Raw genomic sequence first — 21,622 nt, 5'->3', positions numbered from 1 at the left:
TTCAGGCTGAAGTGTTGCAGCAACAAGACGGGTTACAAGTTGTCTTGTAGCCCAGTAGAGTTAGAGTTTTTCCTCCATCTGCTTTTCCTGCCTCATTGAATCCTGCTGGTTTTTCTCAGACTGACGACAATCGTTGAGTTTTTTTGTTCCTGTAAACTTTCAAATCTTCACCACATCATGTACTTAAAACCGTATTTTTCCTTAATTTCCTTCCCATTTATACATTTTCAAAGATCTGTGTAGTTAAACACTTTCACAGTGCACATTTTTTCCAAAATATTATTTATTAATTGTCCTGTTTCTGGTCAGTCTTCTTGATGGACGGGAATCTGAGTTTTTCCATTCAGGTAAAAATAAAAATCTAAGCAGTCCGTTGAGTCGAGCCGTCAGAGAATCCTGCTCTCACTGAGCATGACGTTAACGGCCTTGATGAGCGTTTCGCTGTAGCTCAGCAGTCTGCCGTCGTAAATCAGCTGGTCTGAAGGCAGATCGATTTGCATCTGAGCTCTGAAGAGAAACAGAGAGAAAAACTTCATCCATATAAACTAGGAATAAATGGATGGTTACATTTACTTATTTTCAAGGTGTGCTCACTGTTAACCCCTTTAACAGCTGTTAACCGCCGTGAACAGCAACAATTTTATTTCTTGAAAATGTAACACATCTCCAAAAAATGTGTTTATTTTTTCTTGAGCAACCAACTGTCTGATAATTTCTCCCAACTTTTGCTGTCGCCATTTTGCGGACCAGCGTAAAAAATCACATCAGTTTGAAAGGCTGAAAAGATGAAAAATAAGGATATTATTACATCTGTAACTTCAGTATGTTTTATTTGGTTTCATAAAAGTTTTCCCCATTAATGACTGTTTTAATTTATTTCAGTTAAAATGTTTTCTCGGTTTCAGGTTTTGTTATTCGGCTAGCCTTGATAACTGGCTATAAAGCGATCGGGTGGTTGATTACCCTGAAGGAACAGGAAGTGGCGCTCTACCTGGTGTGGTACATCCGCGCGATGTTCCGGTCCACCCAGGCGCAGCCGTTCATGCTGTGGGACTTGAGCACGCCGTGAACAGAGACGGAGACGACGAGTCGAGGGTTGACGATGATCTTGAACTTTTCGTAAACGTGGTCTTTGGAGACGGGCTCCTGGTGGAGGTGAGCCAGGATGTCCACGCCCGGGACGCCCCTCCAGCGGGCCGGGTCGGTCCCGCTCCGTGGCAGCATCACGTTGTTGGGGAACACGTTGTTTTCAAACATGTAGCATTTGTTTGGGGTGTACTTACTTTCCAGCAGAGGCAGCAGCTCCGTCCAGCTGGAAGAAGGAAAGTGAAACCCTTTTTAAAAAGATCATCATTGCGACGACTTTCATGTTTCATTTTTTGTTATTTGGAAATTAAAACCTCACTTCTGTTTATTTTGGTTGGATGTGGGTTGTAAAGTTACACAGTCAAAAATTATTTGCAACACTTTGGGTAATTTAGTTTGACAAAAAAGAAAAAAAAATGAGGTTAATTTTTTATAGTCATATTTCCACCATGTCGTTCATTTATAAACAAGTCATAGTTTAAAAATAAAATATTTAATTACCTAACTAAATATTTAGCCTAAAAGCTAACTAGTTAGCTCTCAACTGATTTTTGCTGCAAACTAAATAGAAAGTTTACATCAAAACATTCAGTCTGTTAACTAAACATTTGGTTTGTAAACTAAAAAAAAACTGGCTTAGACCCAAGTATTACAGCCAAATATTTAATTTTGAAGCAAAATATTTACAAGGTTCCATTTATAAAGTTACACTGTAAAACACATTTATCATTACCAGAAAATATTTAATGCACAAGCTAAATATTTAGCTCCACACTTAGTTTATTTTGAAATGTTTAGTTTGTTTTAAAACTAAACATTTCTAAATATTTAACTTGCTGACTAAAAATGTTGCTAGCTAAATATTTGGCTAAAATACAAATCTGTTTGGCGATAAGTGGAAGTGGACTATCAAAATAAAAGCTTGGTCTCGTGGAGCTCTGAATAAACTTTGACTGCTGGACGAATCGTTTCTGAAGCAATGTGAGCGTTTTTCGTACGTTTTGACCGTCTGGGGCAGGATGAGTTCGTCAATGTCGTGCAGAGCCACGTATTTGGACCGGTACATGTTCCGGTAGAGGCAGTCGTTGAGCGCGGTGATCTGCCCAAAGTAGTGGATGTCACCGGGGCCGTGTAAGGGCAGCCATCCACGAGAGACATTCAGGAAGCTGGACATGGACCAAGGAATCACCTCCAGGAAACCTGAGGAGGAGGATTTAAAGGCAGACTCACCGTCAGACATCTTTACTCTGCCTGGTCCATATTTAGGTTGAAGCTAAAAATTGAGCTTGTTAGCTTAATGTTTAGCCTGTTAACTATTGTGTAACCCAGTGTTTAAAAACACAAGTAAAATAATAGATGTTGATGAATTTGGAAATTGGTAAGAAAAACAATATTAATATAAATTCGCTAAATATATAAATATAAATTCGTTTTTGTTAGATGGTTTCCCTCGTGAACAACTGAAGCACGAAAAAAGCCGTTGATTATCGGTGAGTCATCGCACGCGCTCGGCAGTTGGTTAAGTAAATTTGGTGGAAATTGGCTAAAATACCTATTAAATGATCAAATTTAATACAAATAAAATGGTATTGTAAAATTTTGTATCGTTATTGTTGTGTATGTTGTATTTGTTCTATGTAATTGCATTTATTTTAAGATTGGAATGTATAATATATATATATGTATATATATATATTTACCACATATAAGCTAATTTCTTTAGTTTTACTAATATGTTGGTAAAATTGTATTCTGTTAACTTGAATGTTGTACAACATGAAAAAAACAACAACAACAACAAAAAAAGAAGAACTTGAGAAATGATTAAATATAGCGTCTTGTGTGCTAAGATGCTTTACTTTGACCTTGTTCTAGGTCAGGTTTTTTTGCTTGTATGATACACTTTTGGCCTGGAGAGCCAGAGATTCCAAGACCCTCTTCTCCTGAACCTGGATGGCGAGCCCCAGCCCAGAGGACCAGGCGCACGGGTAGATAGTGACCCGACTGGTCACCAGCCGAGAGACTTTGGCTGAACAGTTGATGCATTGGAGACTGGATTGTTCAACTAATTTATTTATTTATTACTTTTTTAAAAGCGCGCAATTCTTGTTTGTTTTTTTAAAATGTGGATCCACAAATGTTCATTATATTAAATTTTGCTCTTTTTTTATAGACACTGTGTACTCTGTTGTTGCTCACACCTGGGTTCCCTTGAATTCATTTATACTATATATATAAAAAATTCCCTTCTCACCCACTGCGGGTGGTGATTCTTCTTCCTCTTAGCTCGGGTCCTCTACCAGAGGCCTGGGAGCTTGAGGGTTCTGCGCAGTATCTTGGCTGTGCCTAGGACTGCACATTTCTGTGCAGTCCTATTCATATATATATATATATATATATATATTGTCAAGAAATCTGGTATGTGAGTGTGAGATCTGTCCAGGTTCATGCAGAAAAACGGATCCTAAAAAGCCTAAGAGACTGCCACAGCCTTGTATGTTGATTAATGATGATTGCTTATTGTGTATTCTCTGTATTTTAATGCATTATAACGATGAACCACAATCAAATAATCCATGGGTGATGAAATGTAATGAATTGATGTTTTATATAAGGGAAACTTTATTGATTAAAGATGATTATATGGTTAAATGTATTACAGGATCATAAGAAGAAGTAAAGTCAGGGTTTAGGTGTGCAGCTGCCTGCTGCTGACAGGATGTGGTCAGGAAGTGAGATGTGCAGCTGCACGCAGCGGCACAGCTCGGAAAGTTTCCACAGTCACAGGTGTCACAAGTTCATTCTCTCGCAAACGGGTCATTGTGACCCAAGTTACAAATGTCACAGGAACGTTATTGCGCAATCTTCAACAGTCCCTAAGACAGAGATCTGAGTTGAAGGTTGGGGCCTGATTGTGTAGGCGGGCAAATGCACGCAGCGCTCCTGCTCTCTCTCTCTCTCTCTCTCTCTTTGTGGTACATACCCACAAGTGCAGAAAAGTATAAAACCATGAGACCGAGGTGATACGATGTTCTTCGTCCCCCGGCTGAGACTCGACACAAGTGCAGCAAGAAGACCAGCAGAGGACTACACCCTGGAACCAAGAAAAGCGCCTCACAAGAAGGACGACGGAGCACCTCACGCCGGACTAACAGGGCGAGATCCACCGACCCACTGCCTTGGTTCCTCATTAGATTCCAACACTCTGCACTCGACCCAAAGATCTCAAAATACATCGCAACAGACTTGGGGTTTTGAACAAAGATCACAGGAGTGATAGAGAGCTGTACGATTGGATGTAACGGACAGTTCACTTTGCTTCAACACCGAGGAGGATTTATGGTTCAAAAATAAAGACTCTGACCAAGGACTACAAGGATTGCTGTTGCCCAGATCCAATTCCACCGATGGGTATGAGTTTTGCCGCACCCCAAAGCCTTATCTGATAGATAGATGACAGCGTAGGGAGGTTATTAGGAAAAGTTAAATTGATCTAAATTTTATTGATTTTCTTTGTATGGTAAGTAAATTCTGTATGCCTGTCATTTTCCCTGCTCAAGCTTGCTTAATAAATACGTATATTTTAAAATTCTTATTAGGTTGTGGACATTGAAATTAATTGAGTCATTTGAATCAAAGTTCTTCTATTTCTAGTAAAACCAGTATACATGATTCTAGTAATGTGGTGGCTTCAGACTTTCCTTTGGTGAGTGTAAATAATGACCCTGGGACTTAAATCCTAGTCACTAAAAATTATCTAGCCGTTACCAAGTGCAGTTAGAATAGGAAGGAAACTACCGTTAACAGAAGTGGTTATTGAAGCTAGGCAGCTGTGACGGCTACTCAGCTGATTGTTTTTTAACTGAAAAGGGTCATAACTTCTGGATAGGAGGTAGTTAGAGCTAGACGAGTTCCTGTCGCCACCGGTTTAAATAGATTATCTCTTATAGATCATGTTGAGGGTAAGACCCAGGTCTTAGAGATTTTCCGGACCTGTTAGACAGAGAACTGGTCAGTAGTCAGCCCGAGGATTTGTGAGGAGAGGGCGGGGCTGGCTATTGCATAGTAAAACAATATATATATATATATATATATATATATATATATATATATATATATATATATATATATATATATATATATATATATATATATATATATATATATATATATATATATATATATATATATATATACACACACACATAACAGCAGGGTGCAAGGTACTGGCAGGGAAAGAATACATGGAGCGACACAACCAAGTGGCAGGCATAGTGTACAGAAACATCTGTGCAGAATATGGACTGGAACCCCAAGATCAAAGTGGGAAACACCCCCGAAGGTAGTGGAGAATGACCGAGCTAAGATCCTGTGGGACTTCCAGATCCAGACAGACAAAATGGTGAGGGCGAACCAACCAGACATAGTCGTGGTGGATAAACAACAGAGGAAAGCCGTTGTGGTGGATGTGGCAATACCAAGTGACTGCAACATCAGGAAAAAGGAGCATGAAAAACTAGAGAAATACCAGGGCCTAAGGGAGGAACTGGAGAGGGCCTGGAAGGTGAAGACCACAGTGGTGCCTGTGGTCATCGGGACCCTCGGGGCAGTCACCCCCAAACTGGAACAGTGGCTACAACAGATCCCAGGAACAACATCAGACATCTCAGTCCAGAAATGTGCAGTCCTAGGCACAGCCAAGATACTGCACAGAACCCTCAAGCTCCCAGGCCTCTGGTAGAGGACCCGAGCTAAGAGGAAGAAGAATCACCACCCGCGGTGGGTGAGAAGGGAATTATTTTATTATTATATATATATATAGAAAGCATATATATATATATATATATATATATATATATATATATATCTATATATATATATATATATATATATATATATATATATATATATATATATATATATATATATATATATATATATATATATATATATATATATATATATAGTATACAACTGCTTTTGTTTGACTAGATGGATGAACAAATATCTGAAGTTTGGTATTCTTGAACGGTGAGACATAAATAATATTTAACTTTACTAAACTCAGGCCACACAAGACGGAAACCCATATTTCTAAAACATGAACATATTTAATATGAACACAGATTTGTTTTTGAACGGTTTCCAGAGTGAGGATTAAACCCTGACGCATCCAACAAAAATATCTCACATTAGCCCAACCGCTAACCTGACCTGCAACTCTAAATGTGTCTTTGGTTTGGCAGCTTTGCATGTTCATATTGCAGCTGCTGCAGAACCGCATTAATAAAATTTAATAAATCCTGTAGATGGAGAGAAGTGCAGGGATATCATGGAAGAAAACCATAAACCTCCACCCAGAGATACAACGGACGGTTTAGATCAAAGCAGATTCAAGGAGTAGAATCCAAGGGGCTGAGTACTTCCTATATGTGATGAGTCGGCTGAGTTTTATGTGTGCTAGACAAGCTGCTGTAACAACTCAATAAATGTGCAGAAACTCCAGAGGCATCATGATCATAAAATAAAATCAGTGTTTCAGCCCTGGACAGGGGAAAAATCATCTGAGTGAAAATCAGTCAAATGAAGGTTTGATTTTGTCTCCTTCAGAAAATGAAACAGCAGCTCCTTACAGCAGCTGTTTCCTGTTCAGAAAACACTTTAAAAGGGGAAATGGTTCCCATCCTGCGCAGTTTCCTGTCTGACCATCCAGAGACAAAAGAGGCAGGAATGAAGTCAGGCAAAAGGAAAGCGAGATTTGGCTGCTTTGACCTTCCTGTGTGAAATTTGCACAGAACTTCTTGGATTGAACAAACTGAAAAAGCATCAGAGTTCTGCTCTACTTTACCTTTTCTGGTGTAGTAGTTCAGTACGCGTTGGGTTTTAGCACTGCAGTTGGTTTTATAGACAAAAACTTTGCTCACTCCCAGGAGCCGAAACATTTCTAAACTCTGCACCAACTGCAAAACAGAGCAAATAAACATGAACACATGAGCCATATTTAAATTACTAGCAGTATTTTAAAGCTGCAGGATGTAACTTCTAGAAAAAATATTTCTCTACATATTTGTTGAAACCATGTTGTTAAAGTTTGGTTTGAGACAGATAATCTGTGAATAAATTCAAGCTCCTCTGCCTCCTCCCAGTGCCAACTAGAAACAACCAATCACAGCCAGGAGGCGGGTCTTAGCGCTGTCAATCACCTCTCCATGTGGGCATGCTGTGAAATGCTAGGCTAGTTAGCAGGACAACAAACAGTCTTCCTTTAACAGTAAGTAGTTTCTCCACCATTAGCCCATTTAGCAGCATGTACACAAGGATGATGATTGTTCTGATTGGTTGTTTTTGATGCATTTCTACAAACAGCAGCTCGGGGAAATTGATCTTTTCACAGATTATTGTTCTCATATTGAACTGTCACAACATGGTGACAGTTTTAACAAATATGTAAATAACTTTTCTTTTTACACACTGCAACTTTAAGAATAAAATTAACCCCTCTCCCCTGTGTTTTTCCTCACACAGCTCCTCCAGACTAGCGGCAGCAGCAGTTAGAACTGAAAGTCTGCTGAATTCATTGTGCAAACTTTAGCACTCCGAAGAAGCAGTCCACTTTCAGTGCGCCTCATTTAGACAGTCTGTGTTGTTTACTGATCTGTAAACGGTGAATCATGTCAACCAGCAGGAGAACCAGACTGACCTGCAGCACATTGTTGAAATCGAACATGGTGGACAGACAGACGGTGAAGGTGTGATTAAAGGATTCCGTCTGTTTGTTTCCGTTCTTCACCTCCAAAAATTCAGGCCAATGTTCCTCTGAGAGAAAACAACAGGTGTACATTTTGAGATATTATATTTTTAAACTCCCACCCCGTGCATGTTGCAGATCTATGGAGCTCCTTCAGTGACAAACTGCTGCATCCTGGATGCACAAAGGAGCGTAATCACAGATCCTTCCTCCCAGCAGCGGTTACAACCAGGATAAAAAATATCCTGCTGGTGTTTGCACAAATATACATTTTGAACAACTAAACATTTCCTTTTAATCTGAGTAAACAATATTTAATATTATTTTCTCAAGTTGTAAATTTGCCCCACTTGTAGTGTCTCTAATTCTTATTTTATTTTTATCCCATTTTGGATCCTTTTAACTTGCCACTGTGTGAAAACGGAGGATATTTTTATTCAAGTTCAATTAAATGTTTGAATGATTTGAGCAAGAACATAAAATAAGAAACTGCTTGTTTCATAGATTCAAACTCAAATTCAGAATTACTTTATTGATCCCAAAGGGAAATTAAACAATCTGAAATGATTCATAAATCACAGGCAAGTTGCAACTCGTCTTGTTGCTACAACACTTCAACGTCAACCAAGCTGTTTGGAGAGTCAGGTAGTAACTAGTTACATTTACTCAATTACATTTACTTCACTAAAAAAGTACTTTCATGAGTAGTTTTTACTATGCTGTATTTTTTGTCAATCAACAATAATGACTTATTGACTCACTCAATAATTCAGTTGCCTTTTACCAATTTTTTTTTTTTTTTCTTGAGTGATTTCCTGGACTGCTACTTTTTAAGTAAGATCATTTTCAGGAACAAGGCAGTTCAACAAAAAGACAAACGTACTACAGAGTTTGGACTAATATGAGTTTCTCTAGATCTAACGTTTGTTGTAGATTAGTATTCATAAGAGTAAGTACTCTATAGTTTATAAACCAGCTGGAGTTTCTCTGTCTCCATGTTTGATTCTTGTTCAGAGTTGCTACTAGCAAGTATAAAACTAAATGTTGGTTCTCCATGTTTGATGGAGTGAAAATGTGTCCAAATATCGCTAATCTTACCAAAGAATGTTTTGGCTGCTCTTCCCGCCAACATGGCTGAAATGTGTCCTGTACCTTTAAATGCCGCGGAGGACACAGCGACGTGCGACGGCGTGTCACATGATGACGGTATGACGCACAGGATGTCGGCGGTGCCGTAGCGGAAGCCGAAGTGGTCCGTGTGGATCTGGAGGTCGCCGTCTGAGACGTGGACCTGGTTGTTGCGGCAGAGTAAGACGCAGCGGTAGATGACCGTCTCTTCACGCAGCACCACTGCGATAACCCGAACCTGAGCAGAGACAGTGAAGAGTTACGGTGGTTTTTAATTCACTCGTCAATGATTATTGCATTTAGTTAGCATAAATGCTAACCTAATCACATTAAATTCTATTTTATTTGCTTTGCTTTTATTTATTTATTTTTCTTGTCAGAAACTTTTCCGTTTTTTGATTGCTACGCTAGCTTGAGGAGCAAAGCAAATTATCAGCAGAAATAACTTTTAAATAAATTATTTTAACTTAAACTTTATATGAAAAACATGATGAAAAATTTAGAATTAAAAATCTTTATGGGATTCAATAATTTTTTTATTTTTGCATTTATTTTATCTTCCCTCCATCTTTCTGAGTCCCCACAGCTCTCCCAGGTCTTCTGGTTCTGGTTCTGCTCTATATCCAGAACCAGAAACTTGGAGAAGCAGCATTCAGCTTCTACGCACCACAAATCTGGAACAAACTTTCAGAAAACTGCAGAACAGCCAAACCAGAGTTTTTTTAAATCAAGGCCAAACCCATCGGTTACATTCGCTTTTGAAGCATCACAAATGGAATGTTGTAGTGTTTCATTGTTATGAACATGGCGCCACAACCGCCATATTTAAGGTGTTTTTATGACTTTATTTTTGTGTTTTTGTTGTGTAAAACACTTGGAAGTGCCTTGTTGATGAAATGTGCCATATAAATAAACTGGATTAATTGATTCAAAATATTGCGATTTGAAATAAATCTGTGTTGTTAAGCTTTTCTTGAACATTTTAACTAAAGCATCTAAAAAACAAGGAAATACAGAAAGGATTGTGACTTAGGAAGCCATTTCTTGAAACGTTAACAGTGATTTAAGGTGGACTGGATAGTGATTTAAGGCGGACTGTTCAGTGATTTAAGGTAGACTGGAAGGAATATTCCTCAATGAAGACAGGGAATGATAAAAGCCGTCACTCGCCTGCTGTGGGTTTGTGCGATGTTCTAGATAAGCTGATACCAGCAGCGTCTTTGTCATGTTGACTGCAATAAATGAAGCTGCATCTTTTGTTGGAGCTGCACAAGAAAAAAACTTTCATTTAATCAGTAAACTGTTGACCAAAGGATGACAGAGAAGTGAGGAACTTACTCTGTAGTTGTGTTACTGTGTTGCCCAGTTTTCCAGCTGGTTTGAGTATCTGACTCACCTCCTGTAAATATCTGGCAAATCAAGAGGAAGATGAGTCTGAGTGAAGTCATGTTGAGCAACGTTTTCAGAGCTAATAATGTAAACTGGTTACGGTCATTTCTTTTGCCCTTTCAGAAGAAAGTGCTGATTGGACTGTGAAGAGTTGAGTGTTGACTTTTGCCGCCACTCACCTTTCTGAAATCTTGAACGTTATGAACACGGCAACACACAGGAGGATGAAGTACATCATCTGTTTTTGCTTCTGCAGGTGAGGTTGCTGGAAACCCATCGCTGAGATATTCAGTCCGTTCTTCTTCAGTGCCTTCAGAAACCCAATGTAGGGAAAAGAAAACACTAACTTATGTCTCAGCCACACAGGCTCCCACATCCTTGGTGTGTATCATGTGTATCATGTGTATCATGTGTATCATGTGTATTGTGTGTATTGTGTGTATTGTGTGTATCATGTGTATTGTGTGTATTGTGTGTATCATGTGTATTGTGTGTATCATGTGTATTGTGTGTATTGTGTGTATCGTGTGTATCATGTGTATCATGTGTATTGTGTGTATTGTGTGTATCATGTGTATTGTGTGTATTGTGTGTATTGTGTGTATCATGTGTATTGTGTGTATTGTGTGTATTGTGTGTATCATGTGTATTGTGTGTATCATGTGTATTGTGTGTATCATGTGTATTGTGTGTATTGTGTGTATTGTGTGTATCATGTGTATTGTGTGTATTGTGTGTATCATGTGTATTGTGTGTATCATGTGTATTGTGTGTATCATGTGTATTGTGTGTATTGTGTGTATCGTGTGTATCATGTGTATCATGTGTATTGTGTGTATTGTGTGTATTGTGTGTATCATGTGTATTGTGTGTATTGTGTGTATTGTGTGAGTCCTCCACGATTCCTCCAATAAACTGGCTTTTAATTTAAAGGGAAAGTATTATGTGTTTTCTAGGCAAATAGATCCATTTTAAAGAATAATCAAGTGGCTATGCTACCTTCAGTTCTTAAAAATGCTATATATATAAACAAATATAGAATATTACTTCAATAAAAGTTTCCTTTGTAATTTAATACTTTGGAATTGGGCTTCTGTCTCTTTAAGAAGCTCCTGCTCGTTCTGAAACTCTGCCTTCAGGAAGTCGTCCTATTAACTATTTAACAAAGTTTTTCCAGCTTTGAACTGAGAAGCAGCTCCTATTATGAGCTCCACAGTTTCACCAGGTGTTTGCTAATTGCTGCTGGCTAGTCTGAAGGAGCCGAGAGGGGAAACGCTGTGTCATGAAGGCGGGGCTAGGCCCACCCAGGCGTTTTTCACAGCTGAGTGGTTGCCATGGAGATTTAAGGATTTCTCAAACATGTAGGAAAGAATGAAGGCAACACTGCAGGTTTGTTTTTGATGAGGGAAGAACGTTATAACATTATGGAAAGATAAAAGAGTTGATTTTACATGATAACATAAATGTTCACGTATTTAATTAATATAAATACGTGAACATTTATGTAGCCGTTCAAATAAAATACCAATGTTATCTATAAATACAAAACAGTGATGAAACCCTGTAGAAACTGCACTCAGATTCACATTAGCTCACGTTGCAGAAATCTAAAAATATCTCAATTACATTTAACAAAATGTAAAATGTACAGTGCAGTAAAACCAGTTAAATAAGTAATAAGTGGTTTTTTATTCAACAACTGTTACTCAAGTAAATGTAATCAAACTCACCTCTGATCAGAGAACAACATTAGTAGCCTATGAATCACGGCGCTGCTGATAAACTTGTTTTGTTGCAACACATTAAACTTCTGCTTTGTGTGCAAAGGACAGAAGTCTTATAGTTTGTTCAAACAACTGTCATGGCTTCAGCCCTTCAGCTCTGCCTTGGTCGGGCTGATTGCTCATTGCCCTCACCTGCACTGAGCTGATTCTGCCTGTTTTTGACCACAGATCTTTTCTGAATCCAAAGTCTTGTTGCTGAACCCTGCCTGCCTCTCACCTGCCTCCTGCCTCCTGGACTTTCATTGCCTGAGACCCTCCTGTGACCCTGGCCCGTTTCACAACTCAGCCTCTGGTTGGAGGATTTTGTCCGTCTCCTGGTTGTCTCCTCAGGCCCCCCTGGTCTCCCATTGTTTCTTCACCCAACCCTCCCCAGCTGGACGCCTGACCCCTGTGGATCCCCCATCCCTGACCCACCGTTGTGAACACACCCTTCTACACCATTATTTTTGTAAATAAACTTTTGGTGAATCGTCATCTTGTCTTGTTTTGGGTTCTGGATGAGTTTGTTTTTACGTTACAACAACATTCCTTTGAGTCTGTGATCGTGTTTTGGTCTCTGGCTGCTGTTCATGTTCAGGTTTCCTTCAGTAATATTTGTGGAAAATGCAGCTGATGTAATCTGCATTAACAGCTTTCTGTTATTGTGCGCTGGAATCATTTGGTAATCCTGCTCCTCCATGATATTTTTAACCTGTTTTTATTATTTTATTTCATATTCCTTAAATGACTTCTGTCTTTATCTCCAGTGTGAAATAGAACAGCATGAATCAATCTGGTTCAGGTTTAGTGAATCGCATTGTGATAATCAATACATTTGAATTATTCTCCTCTTTGCATTTTGCACTCAGTATGTTTTACAAATTCATGAAGACAGAAATGCTTCCACCTCTGATTCTTCTCTTTTTGCTTGCAATCTCACTCAGTTCCTTCAGACTAGCCAGCAGTAACTAGCAAACACCTGGTGGAACGGCTGAGCTTGTTGGAGGAGCAACGCTGGCAAAAACGCTGTTAAAGGGTTAACAACTCCTGAAAGAGCAGGAGTTCTTAAAGAGACAGAGGCCCAATTTCAAGTCAAGTCAGATTTCTTCTAGGTTTGATATTTCTAACATTTTTAACAACTGAAGATGAATAGTTATTTTATTAATTTGGTATCCTTATTAGGTTTTGCATGCTATATTTCAGGATTTTCTTTAATCTGATAACTTTTAACATAGAATTAAATGATATATTTCCTGTTAAGTCATTCACATCAATGATATTTGTTTGGGTAACCTTAATAAGACCCATATTTTGTTTAAAACATTACCTGGTCAACTCAGACTAAATCAGCCCTGCTGCCACTGGTTTTAATGGAGCATTTTTTATACTTCCAGTTTATTTCAGAGGAACATGTTCAGGACATAAACGTAAGGATTTTACACGTTAAGACCTGCTGCGACGTCAGATATGAGGAGGAACCGGCCATGTGTTTCATCATGAGGGAGATTAACTCTAACTGTAAACACAGATAAACGCGGCGGTACTGATCGCTGCAGAGCAGGGAAACCTGTTGAAACGGAAAAAAGTCCTTTAAAGGACGTTTAAGAGTTCAATTAGGAAAAACCTGCAGAGAGGAGAGCAGGATGCAGGTAGAAGATATCAGCTGTGAACAGATGGAGGAGAGTGGCGTTGGAAATAATCAGAGAGACGCAGGGAGCTGGGAAATGAAGAGGAGGGAGAGATGAACTAAATAAAAACCAAACAGAAGAAAGAGACACAAACCAAGAAAAACCTCCAAACCCAAAAATAGAAACATGAGCTGCTCTTCTATCAACCATATATCTACAATTACAAAAATAAATTGGCTTACTGTTAACGCAGGATGTTTACAGCTGCACTGAAATGACTCTTTATATGAAATGATCTTTAACGAGGATTCGTTTCTGCTGGTGGAGGAAACGGCAGGAAGACGAGGTTTGGTCACTTACACTGTAAAACTTTGGAGCTGCGTTTAGTTGTGTCTACTATCTTCTACTCTTTAACTCAAATCCATTTAACCAGTTTTAATGTGAGTTTGTGAAAGATGAACTTAAGCAGTAAGTTGTGTTAATTTTGAATTGAACTGAGTTGAATAAACTGGAGTTTTTAGGTTAGCACTTAAAAAAACTGAAAGAAGAAAAAGACAGGAGTGGGAACTATTTCCCAGAATGCTTAGCGGCGTGTTTTTGCATCCTGAGATGGACGTGCGTTACGTTGATCTGACTCTTGTTTTGTCCATCCATTTATTTTCTGTTCACCCTTGTCCCTGAGAGGGGTCGGGAAGACATGGGGCAAATGTCGCCAGGCCGGGAATCGAACCTCCGACCACCGCCACGAGGACTAAGGCCTCAATACGTGGGTCGTGCTTTGCTCCTACGCCACAACAGCAACCCACTCTTGTTTTGTTTTAATGGAAAATGTTTATTTTGATGAAATTGTCAGTAAAGTCGGAGGAAAATGTTCTGATCACACTAAATGTTTTAGAGCTGAATTCATTCAGATGTTTAACAAAGTTCATGATCAGATCAGAAATTTTGATCATGCAATTTGAATCAATAATTTAAATTATTCTACAGTAAAATAACTGAGTGAAAACACAATAAGCAGTTTCTTCTTACTTATTGTGAAATAATTATTTGGTTTAAATTGCAGCATTAAGTTAAAACTCAGTTTAAGATTAATGAACTACAAGAACTAAAAATAACATTTTTATCAACTTGTTGTTAAATTAACTTTGCAAACTTAATTTTTGAATTAAAGCCAATACAATTTTCTTGTTGACTTAAAAATCATTTTCAAGGATTTTCATTTTCAAACCAGCTTCAAATGTTTTGCAGTGCACGTATTTAATGAAGGAATTTTGCAATCGCGAAACTGCTTTTACAACACAATTGTGAACATTTGCATGATCTACAAAACTTTGTTCTCATTAAATAAAGTTCCAAGAAAGTACACAGGAAGGAAGTGAATAAGGTAACACCCAAAACACCAACATCACAGAAACAAACTGAATACAATAAGATGACGCATCGCTCACTGCAGCTCACCGTTTCGCCCTCATTTTTCTGAGGTATTTGTGTTCAGAGACCACTTGGATGATCCTGCTCCCATTTCTCACACCAGCGATCAGCTGTTAGCTCTGCTGTTAGCTCTGCTGTTAGCTCCTCATGAAGTCCCCGTGTTTCTCCTGCAGCAATCCCCTGAAATAAAGGAGAAGAAAGTTTGAGATCATGAAACAAGGAGCAACTGAGAAGGAAGATCATGGCAGAAAGACCAGCTGAAGAGATAAAACATCTTTAGACTGAGGCTTCAGACAGTCAGAGACGTAGAAAATCCTTTAAAAGTTTCTGATGTCACAGAGTCTGTTTTTTTAATTGGATTGTCTTTTCTGTCTCTAACCTCAACAACGTAAGGTTGCTCAGCTTTAGTTGAGCAACCAGCTACAGATGTGGATTTTGACCAGATGAGAACTGATCAGTAAGAAACAGGAACAATCTTCTACTAGAAGTAAGAACTTGTCTTGATGTCCTGCTCAAATGAACCGACGGGAAACGAGAAACGAGACCAGGAAACTGAAAGTAAAACAATTACAGTCAATGTCAAATTTATTTATATAGCACTTTAAAACAGGCATAGAACTGCACCAAAGTGCTGTACAAGAGTGACAACGCCACAAATAAATAAAAACAAAGTATCAAACACTAGTTCAATTAAATGCCAAGGAATAAAAATGAGTTTTAAGAACTCATTTTTTGGCATTTGGCATTTTTTGGCATTTTCTTGGCACAGGAATGTGCCAAGAAGGAAAAACCCTGCAGAGGATTCAGGTAAGGGATGAATAACAGCTCTGGAGTAATTATTAACGTTCTGAAATAACTGGAGGTAAGACCGAATCTTCTGGGAAGAGAGCTCTAAAAAACCCAAAGTGTAATCCAAAGAGAATAAAACAACCATCCAACACGGTGGAAAACACTGCAAAACACAAAACACTTCAAATAGGACAAAACTTACAAGAAGCTTTTCAGTAAGATCTGGGAACTTGTTTTAAGTTCCTTAATATTAACAGAAGTTTCATTATTTCACTCATCAGGAAAATGTTTTGTCATAATCTGTTGCAGAAAAGTTACTTCTAAATAAGATTTGTCTTATTTTAACTGTAGTAAGATTTACACTGGAAACAAACAAAAACTCTGAATAATTTTGTGTTTTTGCACAATATGAATATATAAAGTATAAGATAAGTTTCACAGACTGAGGAAAATGTTTTTAAATGAAGCTGAACACGAGAAACGGTAAAACAGATCCAGTAAATGGCACTTCATGTTCTCACCCAGTGAAACCAGGAAACATGTTTTACTGTGAAGGACTAAAAATAGTCAGTTTTCCAGCTGTGTTCATCCCAAATAAAAGAAGGAAAGGAAAATGTATTTTTTAAAACAACACTCTTTGTGGACAGAAAACAGAAACGTAGCAGCACAAACCCAAACTGACCTGTTTCACTGATGAGACGGGTGTTAAAATTAGTTAACGAGTTTCTCCACATCCACCTTTTAGGCTGCAAAACGATCCAAACCAGCAGATTTTAGTGCAGATCTCCGAGTGAGCAGCTCCTCCGAGCTTCATGTGAGTCGCTGTGCAGGAACAGGAAGGAGATAAGAGGAGCTAACCTCGCCCTCAATCTGCTAGAGGAAAATGAAACTACTGCAGTTTGAACAATGCGAAAAGAGACACTTTTATTTATAATATAATTAATGAGTGGAAACAGGAAGTGTGTCTTCAAAACTGGAGGGAGGGACAGACATGAAACTGAAGGATAGGCTGCAGATATTTAGATAATAAGCAGAAAACATCAGAACAAAACACTTTTTAACCACACAAATAAGCTTTAAAACAAACTTAAACATCATATTTAATTGGAAACTAAACGTAAAACGCTTTAATGTTCATACAGAACACCAAGTTCTGTGTTTTATTATTTTACATTTAGTTTTTCTCTAGTCTGCTGCTGGAGAACATATTGAGCTTTGCTACTTTTTCCTACTACTCTCCAGGGATGCATAATCTGCAGTCAGATTAACTTTGTGCTGTTTCTCTGTTGTTTGCTCCTGACCTGACATTCCTGTTTCGCTGTGACCTCTGCTGCTGCCCCGACCCTCGTGTCCTCTCCATGAAAAACTCATTGAAAGTTATGAAATCCTGCTTTCACACTGAAACTGCGTGCTCTTGGATTACAGCAGAACAATTCCCCCATAAACATAAACTACTGAAATATTTTGGAAGTCATAAAATACAACATTAACTCAAGATGTTTGACCTCTGACCTGCCCTCAAGGACTCATGGTCTGGCATGTAAGCATTGTGGTTGTGACAGTTAAAATGTTTGACTGTTAAGATGGAAAGTGAAAGTAGAAACTGCATCACCAGCAGAAATGAAGTTAAAAAAAAGTTGATTATTTTTATCCAAAATCTCCCTGCTGTTGGTTTAACCAAGAAATAAACCAACAGCTTATTGACAATTTCTTGGTTAAAATAGCCAATAAGCTATTTTAACTTACTGGTTATTGTGTTTTAAATGAGTGTTATTTTAAAACACTTGTAACATTCAGGTTATGGGTGTTTTAAACGACACTCATAAAATGTCATTTAAAACACGTTCTGAGTTTTAAACAACCAGAATTGGGCATAAAGACGGCGGCTTTATTTTCTGAAGGAGTGTGGATTCATTTTATGGAGGAAAACAACGTTTAGGAATTAATTGTGTCCAAATGGGTTTCAATAAACAGACAAAGAGGAAAAAGTGTCGTGATCCGTGTGTTTCTGTTTATTTCGAGTTTTCCTCTGTCTCTGAGTCTCCATGTTGTCCCGTTGATTGTTCAGGTAGTGATGGTCCATCTGAACCCAGGATTCATGTACCGAGTAATAAGGGGGCGTGTCCGATGAAGCCCCGCTTCGAGGTTTGTGTCGTCTTGCTGAAAACCACGTGACTGGCAACAAACGAGGCCTCGCATTGCAGGGGTCACGTGACTGCTTCATTTTGCGTGTCGGTTTTCAAAATAAAAGCGTGATGAGCCGCTGCTTGATCGCATCAGAGGAATATTTGTCTTCATAAGTGAACATAAAAGGAACCTTTTATAGTTCATGTGTATTAATGACTTTGATGATGGCACCCATCAAAATGTAATGTTTGTTACCAGTTTTCTCAATGGTTGATTATGGTATATTTTGTGACTTTATATTTATGTGTTTTTATTATGTAAAACATTTTGACACTGCATTGTTGCTAAAATGTGCTACACAAATAAAATTTATTGAAAAGGAGCCAGGAAGAAGAAAACAAATCTGACATCTGGGAATACTTGAGATGATTCACTCACAAGATTCTTAAATAACAATAATTAAACATTTCACCTCCAAAATTCTCACCTTCATGAAATTTCCACTATTTCTTTGTTCTGCAAAAATATATCAGTCTCTAACAGCAGAAACAGACTTAAAGCTGTTGGGAAAGTAAAATTCTGGCTTATGAGTAAAAATATAAGGGATCAGATCAGAGAGCCAATAGAAATCCAAGAAAAATAATTTTTGAAGAATTTAAATTTTTCAGGAGGCAAATCAAAACTCAAAGAAAACTGTCTGCCCCAACAAGCTGCACTCCGAGAACACTAAAACAAATGTCTATTGTCAAATCAGTCAGCGACAAAAGACAACAGTCACTGACAGTCAACATATACCAGGATTGACTATAAATGGGCCGGGAAGCTTCATTGCTTCACGAGGCTTCATTTGGCCATCACTATTCCCAGGTGTGTCTCATTTTGTGATTACCCTCTGTGTGTTTTGTGTGCTTTGGTCAGATGACAGTAAAATATAATGTTTTCTCAGTGGCAAACATTTCAGGTGAACTTTGGGTAAATATTCGGAAAAGCTCCTGGTACTGCTGTACGGTGGGGGATTTGTGATTCGGGCCTGTTTCTCTTACAAAGAGCCTGAAAAGCCAGTTAGATTTTTTTTAAATACCTGGAAATGCAAAGAACAATCAGAGCTCATACTACGAATAACAGTTGGAATTGCAAATGTGCTGCAAGCATGCATGGGAAAATGAATGAAACTATTAACCAAGCATAAAATAAACTAAAATCACCTTCAAAACCCAGAGAGCTGAGAGTAAAGAGGACCCAGACCGCTGGACGATCTGATCAGATGGACAAAGAGGAACTGTTGAAAACTGATTTTTCTTCTGCACCAGCAAAGATGCAGGAGAGAAATTTTAGCCATTTCTGTTTTCTATCAAAGGAAACATTTCTGTTTTCTATCAAAGGAAACCTATCTAGTTGCATATATATAACATCTTCAGTAAACTAAAATAAAAACTAATAACAGTTGCTTAAAGACATGTCAAAAAACTAAATGGACACCCTTCTGTCAAAATTTGATCGGTGAGTGATTAATGACCCTAATCATTAATTGCTTTTAATTTCCGGTGTCAAATTACCCCCCCCCCCCCATTCCACCTGTTGCGAGAGCCGTTATTCCCTCACCATCTGGCCTCTATGTGTTTTAAAAATAATACAATTAAAGAATGAATAAACATTATGAGTTTTTAATAGTAATACAATAAGTATTAGATAATCGAGAATAATATTCAATATATTTAAATAGAATGTTGCAATTATCTAAGGTTTTTGCTCACTAACCCAAATTGTGCTTGTGCATGTTTGTCCGGCCTTAATACAGAAGTATCTGGGAATACTGAATACAGGCAGTCCACACCTGTTGTGGGACAAATTTTTCAAACCGTTGGCATTTCTCAGCTCTCAGGATCTGCGCTGGACAGGCCTCACTTGTCAGGATTTTGTGAGGGAGAGAGTCCTGCTTTAATACAGCTTTAATACAGAATACAGGCAGTCCTCACCTGTTGTGGGACAAATCTCACTCGTCAGCATGTATCACCATGTATCTCATGACCTCTGGGTCAACACACGTGGCGAGCAAGGAAACTCTATGTCTCATAAAAACAAATTTTTCAAACCGTTGGCATTTCTCAGCTCTCAGGATCTGCGCTGGACAGGCCTCGATTGTCAGGATTTTGCGCGGGAGAGAGTCCTGCTTTAATACAGAATACAGGCAGTCCTCACCTGTTGTGGGACATTATCCACTACAAGAGAGGGTATAAGGCCGGACAGGGGGTGACACCGGCCCCCGGCCATGGCTGTGTGTGTGCGTGGGTGTGTGTGTGTGTGTGTGTGTGTGGGTGTGTGTGTGTGTGTGTGTGTGTGTGTGTGTGTGTGTGTGTGCATATGGGTGTTTGCGTTTTGAACAGCATAACTATGTCAAATAATGAGACCGTGTGTCTTTAATCTATGTAGGAAAATATATTGCTGCTGCTGCTGCTCCTGTAAGCAGAAAATAAAAGAAGTTTTGCGGAGAATAACATTTTGGATGAGTTTAAAAATATTGTTTGCCAAAATCACACAGTGTAACTACACTTGTCTTTTATATGATGCAGTAATTGAATCTTTTGAGGCAATTGGTTTGCATAAATTTAAGTAAATACAACCTATTTTCCTGCTCCACATACCTAGCTAGCAGTTTGCCAATTAACTTCCCAGTCTGAATTTCTGGGCAACGTCTTGATTCAGTCAAATCTTCTATCCTAGATCTCCTGAACTCCAACATTCTTCTACATATCGGTACATATGTGAATGTTTGGCTTGCTGGTCTTCAGCATGCTTTGAATGCAGTATCTGGTTTCTCTTACTTTAACCCGCCCAACTTGCACCCGATTGGCATGTTAGCCTTTTGATTCCCTCCCAGTGAGGCGGTGCTTCACAAAGCAAACTGTGTGTCAAACCGTTGATCTGCCTGGTGGCTTTCAGAAGATGAGGAAACACGGTGACTGAGTTTTAGACAGTACTGGCCTGCTCAAGCAGCTGCTCATGCAGCTGCTCATGTAGCTTTTTTTTTTTTTTTTACTAGATGGCAGTCCTAAAAGTACATGTCTTTAAAATATGAATAAATACGTACAATTCCATAGTTATTTGATCCAGCGGTTATAGAAGTTTGGTAATAATGCAATTCAGGCATTGTGCTTTCTTAACGTAAGTATTTCTGCTACTGGACAAGAAAAAGTGTTAAAAGAGGATTTAGAAAGAAAAATGCAAAGATGATATTTGTATTTACTGAGTGCAAGGCTGTGACTAGTTATCAGGACAGAATGAGAACTGAAAAACTGTTGGGTCCACATGACCAAGGAGGGAACCGGTCATCTGCTCCAGCAATTTATTAGTCTTTAGGAAATATTTTTGGACACAAGGAGCAGGAACATAACAACATCAGATGTATTTTTCATCCTTATGTCAGTGATTTAAAACTATTTTTAATTTTGCATCATCTTAAAGATGGAAAGAGTCAATTATTTTTTCACCCATAGAAAAGTGTAATGTGTTTATTACGAGTAGGATTAACCAAG

At 38.5% G+C, this 21,622-nt stretch overlaps 1 protein-coding gene across 6 annotated transcripts in view; it reads right to left on the bottom strand.

Moving 5' to 3' along the window:
- The window catches only part of LOC122832845, a 17,077-nt gene extending 219 nt beyond the window's left edge, over positions 1 to 16,858 (bottom strand). Inside the window, exons 1-12 of one of the 6 annotated variants that reach the window (XM_044119987.1) lie at positions 16,645 to 16,796; positions 15,201 to 15,353; positions 13,739 to 13,831; positions 10,531 to 10,661; positions 10,301 to 10,371; positions 10,133 to 10,227; positions 8,987 to 9,200; positions 7,787 to 7,902; positions 6,935 to 7,046; positions 2,085 to 2,286; positions 992 to 1,312; positions 1 to 507 (exon numbers count right to left, since the gene is read on the bottom strand). The exon at positions 1 to 507 is cut by the window's left edge and continues 167 nt beyond it. In XM_044119987.1, the coding sequence (XP_043975922.1) occupies positions 387 to 507; positions 992 to 1,312; positions 2,085 to 2,286; positions 6,935 to 7,046; positions 7,787 to 7,902; positions 8,987 to 9,200; positions 10,133 to 10,227; positions 10,301 to 10,371; positions 10,531 to 10,628 (1,350 nt within the window). In that variant the 5' untranslated portion in view covers positions 10,629 to 10,661; positions 13,739 to 13,831; positions 15,201 to 15,353; positions 16,645 to 16,796 and the 3' untranslated portion in view covers positions 1 to 386. Of the gene's footprint in view, positions 508 to 991; positions 1,313 to 2,084; positions 2,287 to 6,934; positions 7,047 to 7,786; positions 7,903 to 8,986; positions 9,201 to 10,132; positions 10,228 to 10,300; positions 10,372 to 10,530; positions 10,672 to 12,081; positions 12,351 to 13,738; positions 13,832 to 15,200; positions 15,354 to 16,644 lie in introns of those variants that run through there. The other 5 variants (XM_044119986.1, XM_044119985.1, XM_044119988.1 and 2 more) reach the window with 5 other exon arrangements.
- Positions 16,859 to 21,622: the final 4,764 nt, after the last annotated feature.

The sequence above is a fragment of the Gambusia affinis genome, linkage group LG06 (genome assembly GCF_019740435.1).
Source record: "Gambusia affinis linkage group LG06, SWU_Gaff_1.0, whole genome shotgun sequence".
NCBI classification, from domain to species: Eukaryota; Metazoa; Chordata; class Actinopteri; order Cyprinodontiformes; family Poeciliidae; genus Gambusia; species Gambusia affinis.
This window is presented reverse-complemented; position numbering and strand designations above follow the sequence as displayed.